General features: G+C 56.4%; 1 protein-coding gene across 1 annotated transcript; it reads left to right on the top strand.

The window, feature by feature from the left end:
• The first annotated feature begins 251 nt into the window (after window positions 1–251).
• SLC32A1 (solute carrier family 32 member 1) lies at window positions 252–3,991 on the top strand. Its single transcript, XM_036395734.2, has 2 exons — window positions 252–1,026; window positions 1,829–3,991. Exons 1-2 carry the CDS (start codon window positions 655–657, stop codon window positions 3,014–3,016), a joined length of 1,560 nt encoding a protein of 519 aa, XP_036251627.1. The 5' UTR covers window positions 252–654; the 3' UTR covers window positions 3,017–3,991.
• The last annotated feature ends 7,697 nt before the right edge of the window (window positions 3,992–11,688 follow it).

The raw sequence follows: 11,688 nt of genomic DNA, 5'->3' as shown, positions 1-11,688 counted from the left end.
TTTTGTTTCTCAGTGGGGAAGGGGCTGGCGGCCGGGGGCCTGCGGGCGGCTGCGGGGCAGGTGCGGGGCAGGGCGGGCAGCGCAAGGGATGCGGAGCCGGGCTGGGGTGCGGGGGGGGGGGTCCCGGGCTGCGGCGCTGCTGGCGGGGCCCGGCGGGCGTGGGTGGGGCGGGGGGGAGTGCGGGGGGCTGGGCTTGGCCGGGGAGGCTGGTACCTCCCCCAGAAATGCAGCAATTCTCTCCCCTCTCCTCTTCTCTTCGCGAGGTGGGCGCACTGCGATGGAGACGCGGCGCGCTCTGCCAGGGGCTTGCTCTGCCCGTCTGGTGACATCGGCCGGCTGCTGACAGCCCCCATCCCGCCCGAGTCGCCCCCCGATCCCGCCGCGGGGCTCGGCGGAGCGGCGCGGAGCAGCGCGGAGCGGGCGGGGGGCGTGCGGGCCCGCTCCCCCCGCAGCGGTGTCATGCCCCTGGGCACCCCGGCCGGGAGCCGCCCGCACTGCGCCGGGACACGGAGGTAGCGGCTCGGAGCAGCTCCCCGCAGCCGCCCCTCGCCAAGGGGCGACCGAGTCCCGTCCACAGCCCCGCCGCCCGCCCGCCCCGTCGGGTGTCCGCATCCCCGAGGGTCCGCGAGCAGCGGAGTCACCAGAGCCGCCGCCATGGCCACCCTCCTCCGCAGCAAGCTCTCCAACGTGGCCACCTCGGTGTCGCACAAATCCCAGGCGAAGATGAGCGGCATGTTCGCCAGGATGGGCTTCCAGGCGGCCACCGACGAGGAGGCGGTGGGCTTCGCCCACTGCGACGACCTGGACATGGAGCATCGGCAAGGGCTGCAGATGGACATCCTCAAGTCCGAGGGCAGCGAGGAGGGCGGGGAGCCGCCCCTGGAGGGGGACATCCACTACCAGCGGGATGGCACAGGGCCCCTGCCGCCCTCCGCCTCCAAGGAGGCCTGCTCCGAGCTCTCCGGACAGGGCAAGCCCAAGATCACGGCATGGGAGGCGGGATGGAACGTCACCAACGCCATCCAGGTACGGCCGCCGCCACCGCCGCGGGGCACCGGGCAGCGCTCCCTGATCCCGGTCCCGTTCCGTGCTCTGTTTCTCGGCCAGAAGCCACGGGCTGATTGCAAACCGGCTTCGAGGAATAGGGGGAATAGGGAAAAAAAGGGGGAAAACCCAGAAATAAAAATAAGTGAAAGACAGAGGTGAATAATAGAGCGGGAGGAGGGAATTAAAAGGAAAAACAGATTTAAAAAAAAAGGAAACTAAAACCCCCTAGCCCAGCTTTCTGCTTTGCTTTGCTCCCTCTCCTCCCCCTGAACCGGGCACAGCGCCAGGGAGGGGCCCAGGCCCCAGCCCTGTCACGCTGCAGATTCTGACCCCATCAGGCTGCCCCAGCAGGGGTCACGGGCAAGGAGGGACAGGAGGACACGGGGGTGACTGGGCTGGTGGTGGGGCTGCACTGGAGTGGGCCCAGCCTGGCCCCTCGAGATGTCCCCAGCTAGGGAGGTCTTGGTGCACTGAGAGGGGCTGGGGACAGCCAGGGTAGAGACTGGAGCAAAGCCCGGGCACCCGAACCTCGCTCTCCTGTTGTGGGTGCTCGGGGGTGCGATGACGCGGGCGTGACTGTGGGGGTGGCACGTCACAGGGACAGGGGTGCGTCACCGCGTGGCAGTGGCTGCATGGCGTGACTGTGCGACCGCCTGCGTGGGTGCCACGGTGCGTGGGCAGGCAGAGAGCATGCACGTGACCGCCCTGGTGCGGCTGCGTGCGCTCAGCCACAGGCCTCTCAGAGATCCGGCAACGCGGTTTCCATTTTGTCTCTTTCTAGGGGATGTTTGTTCTGGGCCTGCCCTATGCCATCCTTCACGGTGGATACCTAGGACTCTTTTTAATAATTTTCGCTGCAGTGGTTTGCTGCTACACTGGGAAAATCCTTATTGCCTGTCTTTATGAAGAGAATGAGGATGGGGAGATAGTCAGGGTGAGAGACTCCTACGTGGACATCGCGAACGCGTGCTGCGCGCCCCGCTTCCCCACCCTCGGGGGCAGAATTGTGAACGTGGCTCAGATCATTGAACTGGTCATGACCTGCATCCTCTATGTGGTGGTCAGTGGGAACCTAATGTACAACAGCTTCCCCAACCTGCCCGTCTCCCAGAAGTCGTGGTCCATCATTGCCACGGCAGTGCTCCTGCCTTGCGCGTTCTTGAAGAACCTCAAGGCAGTCTCCAAGTTCAGCTTGCTCTGCACGTTAGCCCACTTTGTCATCAACATCCTGGTGATCGCCTACTGCCTCTCCAGGGCGCGTGACTGGGCCTGGGACAAAGTCAAGTTTTACATTGATGTCAAGAAGTTTCCCATCTCCATTGGCATCATTGTCTTCAGCTACACCTCCCAGATCTTTCTGCCTTCCTTGGAGGGGAACATGCAGAACCCCAAGGAGTTCCATTGCATGATGAACTGGACTCACATCGCAGCTTGCATCCTTAAGGGACTCTTTGCCTTGGTCGCCTACCTGACCTGGGCTGATGAGACCAAGGAGGTCATTACAGACAACTTGCCATCCACCATTAGAGCAGTAGTCAACATTTTCTTGGTGGCCAAAGCCTTGCTCTCATACCCCTTGCCATTCTTTGCAGCTGTAGAAGTCCTGGAGCGGTCCCTTTTCCAAGATGGAAACAGGGCTTTCTTCCCCAACTGCTATGGGGGTGACGGGCGGCTCAAATCCTGGGGACTCACCCTCAGATGTGCCCTGGTAGTTTTCACCCTGCTCATGGCTATTTATGTCCCCCATTTCGCCCTCTTGATGGGTCTTACTGGGAGCCTCACAGGCGCAGGGCTCTGTTTCCTGCTCCCCAGTCTCTTCCACCTCAAACTCTTGTGGAGGAAGCTCTTGTGGCATCATGTCTTCTTCGATGTTGCCATTTTCGTTATAGGTGGTATCTGCAGCATCTCTGGGTTCATCCACTCTTTAGAAGGCCTCATAGAGGCTTTCAGAACCAATGCTGAAGACTAAGGAGGGGCCAGAGTCGGGTGCAGGAAGAGAATCGCATCGAACATCCGCATAGCCAAATAATTCTGCATCCCTTTAATGGAAAGAGTCATTATTTTCGTTACGTGCATCCAAGAAATTCTATGTCATAGAATCTGCAAACTAAGGAAAATAAGAAGAGATGAAAGTGCTCGCCCTGATGTCTTTTTAAATAAGCTCAGATTTAAATCTATTTTTTTTTATTTAGATTTTTTGGAAGGATATTATCTGGTGCCCCACCCCTATCTCCTCACTCGTTGCCTGAAGCTTGGCCCCTCACAAACGGCCTGTTGGGAAACAGTCGCAGTTTTCAACACTCCTCACAGATATGCAAATCAGTGTTTCAGGAGCTGAAACACAGGTGCCGATCCCATGGGACTGGGAAGCAAACCCGCCAATGGGGCGGGAGCAGGGACCTTTGTTTTAACACTTTGAGAGATGGATGTAGACGAGACCCAGATTGTACGACCAGCCCAACAAGCCCAAGCAGCGTCTGACGACCGGTGATGCCGCTTACCTGCAATGTTTACACCGTAGTCACAATAGATGTCAGGACTGCTCGATTCTTGCATCCCAATCCACACCGAGGAACGGCACTTCCCATCAAACACAAATGTGTTGCCTCTGGTTGAAATCGCAGCCCTGGAGTCCATTTCTCGGTGACTTATGTTTAGTTTCGTTTTAACAATTGTTATTTCTAAATTATGAAAAGCTAAAAAATAATATAATAATAATAATAATAATATATGGTTGGATTTGATGTCGTTCGGGATTACAGGAACAAAACTATGACACAATTCATTCTGTGCAATCTACCAGATCCGTGGAGCTGTTTCCAATGTACGTGTGGTGTCATTGTGGTAAATAAGATGAAAAATGTATATCAGAAAAAAAAAATCTATCTTTAACATATAATGTGGTACATAAATATATGGAACAATAAAGAGAAAACATAGATGATGAGGCTGGCCTGGTTCGTGGGGGTCTTGGAGGAGCAGGGCAGGGGCAGAGGGAGGTTCATCCTCCCCGTGTCGGGGCTACCACACATCCTCGGGCTAAGGGGAGGCAGTGCCGGGTTTCCAGAGAAGGTGAATTCAGCTGCTTGCAAGAGCTAGGAGACACTTTTGAGGAAGAGGTCGTCTTACAGCTGGGGGTGGCGGGGCTGCTTTCACCCCCTCCTCACAGTTTTGCTTTCCCCCCCGTAGTGCTCAGACTACCGGGACGGGAGTTTGCAGATGCACCCCGGGGTTTTTGTGCTTGTGAAAGAGGGAGGAAAAAATCCCCTCACAAACAAAGGAGAGAAATAAACGAAATAAAAGGCTGGGTGTACCCCTGGCTTGATCCAAACCCACCAAACCCTGCCCATGGGTGTGGAGCGTCGGGCTGATCCCCGCTGTGGGCAAAGCCGCCACCGCGGGGGAGCTCAGCCCCACACTCCAATCCTGTGACCGAAAACACCTCGATTTACACCATTTTAAAAGCCACGACAGCTAATTGTCCATCCGCTGCCGCTACACAGCGAGGATGAGGATGGGGGGACCCACCGGCAGCGCTCCTGCAGCACAGGCACAGCTGAGGTCCCCGTGGGGCTCCTGTTATTGCCCCCAAAACACGTGGAGCCCCGGTAGGGCTGGGATGTCCCCCCCATCTCCCCCGCCCGGTCCGGCCGGGGTTAGCGGGCAGCTCCGCAATGCGGTACCGGGAGGGAGGTGTTGGCACAAGCCGGGAAAGGGGCTGCGGGCGGGAGAGAGGGATGTCCCTGCCCGGGGAAAAACGCATTTCGGGCGATTTTCTGGGCAGCCTCCGAAAGGAAAGAACAGGGCAAGCTGTGGGATCTGTGCCGTGTGGGGACAGGGTGGTGTGGCGCCGGGGGTGGGGGAGAGTGGGGGGCATCGTGGTGAGGCGCCTGCCCTGGATCAGCCACATTTCCCTCCGTGCCGGCGCCCTTGCCTGGGGATACCCAGCAGCGTCCTACCCCATTCTCAAGCTCATGCCCATCATCTTCATGCTCACCCCTACCTCCATCCTCACCACTTTCAGCCTCATCATCCCCGCTCCCACCCCGGTGCAGGTGACCCGTGATTGCCGCCCTGCCGCAGGCACCGACAGCCCGATCCGCCCCCCTTCCCGTGCGCTCCCCGGCCCGGAGCCGCCACGGCGGAGCAGCGCCCTCGCCCGACGGCGCTCCCGGCCCGGAGCCACCGCATCCATCCACAGCCAGAGACGGGATGAGCCCGGCCCGGAGCCACCGCATCCATCCCCGGCCGGGAGATGGGATGGAACTGGTCCGGAGCCACCGCATCCATCCACAGCCAGAGACGGGATGAGCCCGGCCCAGAGCCACTGCATCCATCCCCGGCTGCGAGATGGGATGGAACCGGCCCGGAGCCACCGCATCCACCCGCCCGCGATGAGGGGAGCCAGCGCGGACAGGGGGCTTCTCGTCAGGGGTGCTCGCTGCTCTTGTTTCTGCCCTGAACTCTCTGTTCCAGGTCTGCTTTCTCTCCAGGGCAGTGATAAAGGGCCAGTGTGGAAGGAGATCCAGCCCGTCTGCCTGCCCTGAGATAACCCCTTGGATCCTGGAATAAGTGAAGAGCTGAGGTTGCCTGGCAGGTTAATACAGTGCCCTGCACATCTTTGGTTTGCACGAGTGCTTTCAAGGTGTTTCTGTCTCTGTGTTCCCCACCAGGGAAGCAAAGGGGCCCATGCCATGCCATGCCATGCCACAGCAGCATGGCAGCTGGATCTCCTCTCCTGCAGGCAGCTGCTCAAGTCTGGACACAGGATGCTCACAGACTAACGTGTCCTGGTCTTAGTGCTTTAGGGGACAAAACTTCTCTGGTTCTGAGTACATGATGATGGGAAATATTTTATGAAGCTTTAATTTTGCAGAGGTTTTAAACCTAATTCAGCACTTTTTTCCCCCCTTATGAGCAGATGTGCCCCCTGCTGTACTTGGGGCTGTAAGATTTGTGCCCTTTTTGTGACAGTGAGGGGAAGGTCAGGGATCCTCACTCCTAACCCTCAGGGTGAAGAGCAGGGAAGCTTGACCAGCACCTCAAATCCCTGAGCTCCCCAAGCTCCTGCTTGCAGGGAGACAGCCCCGGCTGGAGGAGCACTGCAGGCGGTGCGGCTCCCGGGGGTGCCAGGGCACCTCAGCGTCTGCCCCGCTGCACTTTCCAGCTGTGCCGAAGGCAGCGATTTCCCAGCGAGCCCCAAAGGGCTTTGTCTCGCTGTCAGCTCGGCTCAGGAGCTTCCTCCGTGCCCCTGCCGGGAGCCGGCGCTCGCTGGTGGCTGAGGCGGACCCGCTTGCGAAACGAGCCGGCTCTGCAAGCCCAGCGATAAGCACAGGCTGTGTCCTCTAAACTTGTCCGTGGCTGTTGGTGCAACACTTGTGCCCTGGGCTAGGAACACGGGCAGCCCCTCCAGCCTGTCTCAGCAGACATTTTGGTGCTGTGCCGGTGCCTGTGGCAGCCTTCGTGTGCCCAGTGCTGCTGGACATGTGCAGCCCTTACAGCAAGGGGTGCAGAGGAGTGAGGAAAATAACCCCCAAAATAGCAGCAGGTTTAAGGTGAACAAAGCAGAAATCTTCTGAAAACCCAGTGCGATGTCAGAGTCGGATCTGTGCTCCAAATGGCTTTTGTCTGTGCTTTGTAGCTTCTGGTCATGTGTTGCAACAATCCTCTAAACCTTCTCACTCTGAAAACCAGACGAACAAAGGCCCTCTCTGCACTAGCAGGGAACGGATTTATTTCTCTCTGTGTCTTTACAGTTCCTCAGGCACAATGGGGACCTCTATTTGGGCTCATTTCCTGAGACATGAGGGTAATACCAAATCTCTGTTGCCCTCATGCATCCACACAGTTGCGCCTCCCAGTGGGGCCATGGGTGGGAGCTGGAGTGAGGTGAGGGTAGGGCCCACTCCTCCCTGTGTGCAGAGGGCAGGTATGGCTCTGCCTCCTCCTCCTCACACAGGGAGCCAGAGACCTTGCCTGTGGTGGCAGCTGGATACCTCAGCCTCACGAAGTTTGGGTACTCCATATCACATATTCCAGGCTATTTCAGAAAAAGCTTATTTTGGTGGTGACATCAATGTTCTCCGTCGACTGATTTTGTACATCTTTGGAGTTTGTGTTTCAGGTGAGGAGCTGGAGGTTCCACCGGTGACTCCACCAACACACTCACTGTCAGACTCTTGTTTGGGCCCCCTCACAGGGATGTGGGACCACTGGTGCTGGGCTCCTGTAGAGGGGAAAGGAGAGGAATGGAGCAAATTAGGAGGGCATGGAGGGCAGTAGATTTTGGATCTAAGAGTGCTCCTCTGGGCTCAGCTCTGATGTGCCCACAGGTCCTCCTTGGATTCTCAGGTGGTTCTTCCTCTGTATGAGTGGCCCAGGATCCACAGAGCCGGGGACACACAGGGGGCAGAAGGGAGGCTGTAGGACTGTCACACCTGCACAGATCAGGCATGTAAAAGTCCCTGGATTTCTTGCCCCTCAGTGCTGCCAGAGGGCAAGGCTCCCTCTCACCCAGCTCCTTCCTGTCTGGCAAGGTCTGTGGGCTGCTGGGGGATTGGCAGCAGGTCCTGTCCACAGCCAGGAGGTCTTGCTGGAGTTTGGGAGGTGACCCATGCCTCATTACCTCTGCTGGCAGCCAGCATGTGACCCAGCACAGCCTCGGCAAACAGAGCACTTTGTTCTGACCCTTTGCACTTCCCTGCCAGTGAGCTGCCCTCTAATCCCCCCAAGGAGGGATTTTCCTCTCCCACCCCAGCTCCCTGTGCCTTGGTCCCCTCAGAGAGAGGTCCAGGGTAATAATTTACTGCCTGCCACAAGCCACTCCTTCGGACTTTTCTTCGACCTTCAGACTGCATTGCCAAAATAAAAACAACGGGAGGGAGAGAGGCACAGGCTGCTCCCACGGCGAGAGTGTGGCAGTGCCCGCCAGCCCTGCTGCTGGATCCCAGGAGCCCTGTCTGCAGGTAATGCCCCTTTGCTTTCTCTGCGAGGATTGAGACTTTCCCTTCTTTTAGTGACTGCCTGAAGCCCTTTGGGAGCAGCAGAGGGTGTTGTGAAGGACCTGGCTGGCCTGTGGAAGAGCTGCTCCCCAGGGCCAGCAGCTGGAAGGGGAGGGGGGTTCAGTTCCAGCAGTGGGGTTGTTTCCCAGATGTGGAGAAGTCCAGAGAGGAGATGAGCAGCCTCCTTGCTGCTCCTGCAAACTAGCTGGGAAAATTCGTGGCTTTAGCTTTGCCTCCTCCTGGAAACTTCCATCAAAGGGGCTTCCATCACCCTGCTTGTCCCTGCAGCCCCACAGCAGCTCAGCTGGGTGGGCTCCTGTGGGCAGCACCCATGAGTGCTCCTGATCTGGGTAATTTCAGGAGCAGACAGATCAGCAGAGACCAACTGTACGTCCCCATGGTTCTGGGCCACCCACACATGGAAAGGAGACTTGGGCTCCACTGGGATTTGCAACCAGCACCAGAAAGGTGAAGTTTACACCAGAATTTTCAGGTTGTGCTGGCTCCTGTGGTCTCCTGGGCAGTGAGAGTCCCTGAGGCTGGGCCTGGGGAAGCTCAGGGGTGTCCAGCAGCCTTCTAACAGAGCATTCCCAAACCCCTCTGGCAGGCAGGGAGGGCTGTTCCTGCTTGGTTCCAGAGCAGGGGAACAGAGCTGGGCTTGGCACATTTCAGGACAGCTCTGCTGCTCTTGTACAGGGGCTCACAGGTCCTGGCAATGTCTTGAGCCCAGCTTGGACTGGGCTGCTCACTGGATGCAGTATGTAGAGCTCTGCTGGAGACAATCTCTGGCTGTGCCAGCTCCAGTTGCTTCCCAGGATTTGCACATGGATGAAAAGGGTTGAACACATGGATTCCATGCAGCAGAGCTGGGGCTGGTGGCTCTCAGGGATGGAGCAGGCAGAGGGGAGGCGTTCCCAGGGACACTGCACCCACAGCTCTCCTGATGAAGCCAGGGCTGTGCCAGCAGCCAGGGGCCTGGGCTTGGGCAGTGCAGCTCTCAGGGCCACTTCTGAGCTGCTAAACTCTGCTCAATGCAGCCAGGAAACTGCCCCTCTGCCCCTTGTCCCCACCAGGTGAGCACACCTGGGGCTTGAGCCAGGGGTGGTGGGCCTGTGTCACACTGACCTGTGCTACAGTGGAAAAGATGTGTTCACCCCAAAAAACAGGGTTTGGGGTTTGTGGGTTTTGGGTTTGTGGTTGGGGTTTTTTGGGTGGTTTTTTTTGTTGTTGTTGTCATTTTTTTTTGGTTTTGTTTTGTTTTGTCTTATGTCCCTCAAGCACAGGCTGTAATGTGTCCTGAAGTGCTGCAGGGAAGGAGAAGAGGGGGCAGCAAGCAGCAAGGGCAGCTGAGCCTTTAGCAAGGACAAGGCTGGCCAGGAAGGGTCACTTGCAGTCAGACTGCTTCCAATGGTGTGTTATTTATTCACTGAGATTGTGCCTACACTTGAAAAGCACTTGGGAGCAAAATAAGTTCCAGCCACCTAATTTAATGGTAATAATAACCACAGAAAATGTAAAGGCTTTACAAGAGATCAGTAAGATTCTGCCACACTCATATTTACAGAAACAGAGGCACAAAAAGTGGCAAAAATTGCTCAAACCCACCTTAGCTGTCCTTTGGAATACAAACTTGATCCCCAGTGGTCTCCTCTTATCTCCTTTTTTCAAAACATGGGAAAATATCCCAGCACTTATGTGGGATTCCTTGGCAAAATCAAAGGCAAAGCCTCAGGCAGAGTTTTGCTTTTTGAAGTTGAAAGAAAAATGTAGAGGGAAAAGAAATTTAAAGAGCTGCAATGGTCACCAATAATCTATTTATTCTTTCATGAATTCTCCTAAAAGGAACAAATAGCCTCTGAGCATTTAAAGAACAGCCTATCCTATCCTATCCTATCCTATCCTATCCTATCCCATCCTATCCTATCCTAATCTCATTTTAGCTCTTACCCAGCAGAGATAACTGAGTAGCCAAATATTTTAAGCCACCTTTCACTGCAGATCCATGGTCTCTTGCTTTGTGCTCTCTAGACAAGTATTTGTTTTCAGCCTTATCTGGACTTTCCCTGCAACTCCAATTGCTCAGGACCGTGTGGTTCCACTTCGGTGACACTTTTATGATTCTGCTGGAGCTGGAGATATGGATATTGCCAGACAGGGAGATTAGGATTATCTTCCCCTGTAAAACAGCATATAAAACACAGTAAGAGAGAGAGAGAGAGGGTACTTCTCTGTGCATAGAGACAATGGGCTGGACCTGTTGTCCCCACTGGATGTGTCCTGTCCTGGTGAAGCTGCAAATGTGGCTTTGCTGGGATGGTCCTTCCTGGAGGAATCCAACTCAGCCATGGAAGGACCACACAGCCCTTGATCCCTCATAGGGCTTGGGGAAGAGAAAGGCAGCTTCCCTCTCTTGGGAGGAAAGAAAATGTTTCCAAGAATGGTCAATGGCTGGAGGCTCTGAGCTATGCAAGCCCAGCTGAAGAAAATCCCTCTCTGTGGCCAGAGTTTGTTTCCCTCATGGTCTGGCCAGGTCCAGGCAGGAGATGTGCACAGAAGGGGTTAAATTGCCCAAGATCTGCTCCTCACCTTTGAACTCAGGTCCAGCCAGAGGTTTTCCTGGCACAGATGTGTTCTCTGGAGGGCAGGGAAACAGCAGCCAGGCACAGAAGAGCAGCAATGCTGGCAAAACCCAGCCCTGACATCAGCAGCTCTCCAGCTCCAGCAGAACTGTTTAATTTTGTCCAGGAGTGTGTGAGTTCTGGGCAGGGGAATGGGCCAAGGTCAGTGCTGCTGTAAGGGGCCATGGTTACCCTGCTGGCACCTGCAGGGACACGTGCCTGTGGGATGTGTGTGCCCTGCAAGTGCTCCCACACTCCCAAGTCCCTCCAGTGTGGCACTGAGGGCTCCTGCCATGGGCACAGGCCATGATGGGTGAGGGACAAGAGCTGCTGCAGGAGGGGACTGGCTGTGGGCACACAGGACAGGGCAAGGGCAAAGCCTCACCTTTTACACAGGGCTAGGGGCAGGAGGCCAGCCCTACTCACACCTGCCTGTCCCACTCATGTCATCATGGGGACAACTGCTCACCCTGGTCCCCTCTCCAGGGAGAGTCACAGGGCTCCACAGGCAGAGCCCTGTGCAGCTGCCCCAGGTGTCTGAGGTTGAATTTTTGACAAGGACCTGCCCCACAGTGGGGTTCACCCATGGGCCATGTGTCCCTGTGCTTCCAGGGAATGTTTGCCAGGGAGCCACCGGTGTCAGGGCAGTCACCCTGGGTACAGGTAGGGTGAAATGGGGTTCAGCTCCTCAAAAGCCTCTAAACCCCAAATCTTTTCCCAACGGCAGAAATACATGAATTTACCAGGTTTTGGGTAAATTTCTTCTGTGTTACAGGAGCCAAACCTCTCAGCTCTCTTCCATTCCCAAAGTGCTTTGTCACTGGGGTGATGGCAGAGCCCCCAGTAATCTCCCCCAGACTGAGTGGGTGCTGCCCAGAGAGGGCCAGGATCTGCCCCCGTGTCCCAGAGCTGTGTCTGTCTGGCAGTCAGCCAGTGCTGCACCCAAGGACTTGTCTGTGCTCTCACTCCTGTGCCCTTCACCTTTGCAGACAGAGGAACATCTGTGTGCTCTGCTTCCTGAG

Source organism: Molothrus ater, chromosome 17, assembly GCF_012460135.2.
Source record: "Molothrus ater isolate BHLD 08-10-18 breed brown headed cowbird chromosome 17, BPBGC_Mater_1.1, whole genome shotgun sequence".
Taxonomy (NCBI): Eukaryota; Metazoa; Chordata; class Aves; order Passeriformes; family Icteridae; genus Molothrus; species Molothrus ater.
Note: the sequence above shows the minus strand (reverse complement) of the source record. Positions and strands in the feature narration are given on the sequence as shown.

Bases quoted from the DNA above. Each gene is read 5' to 3' on its own strand.
- SLC32A1 (XM_036395734.2), top strand. From the start codon at position 655: ATGGCCACCCTCCTCCGCAGCAAGCTCTCCAACGTGGCCACCTCGGTG. The intron at 1,027-1,828 runs GTACGGCCGCCG...GTCTCTTTCTAG, and splicing joins ACGTCACCAACGCCATCCAG to GGGATGTTTGTTCTGGGCCT.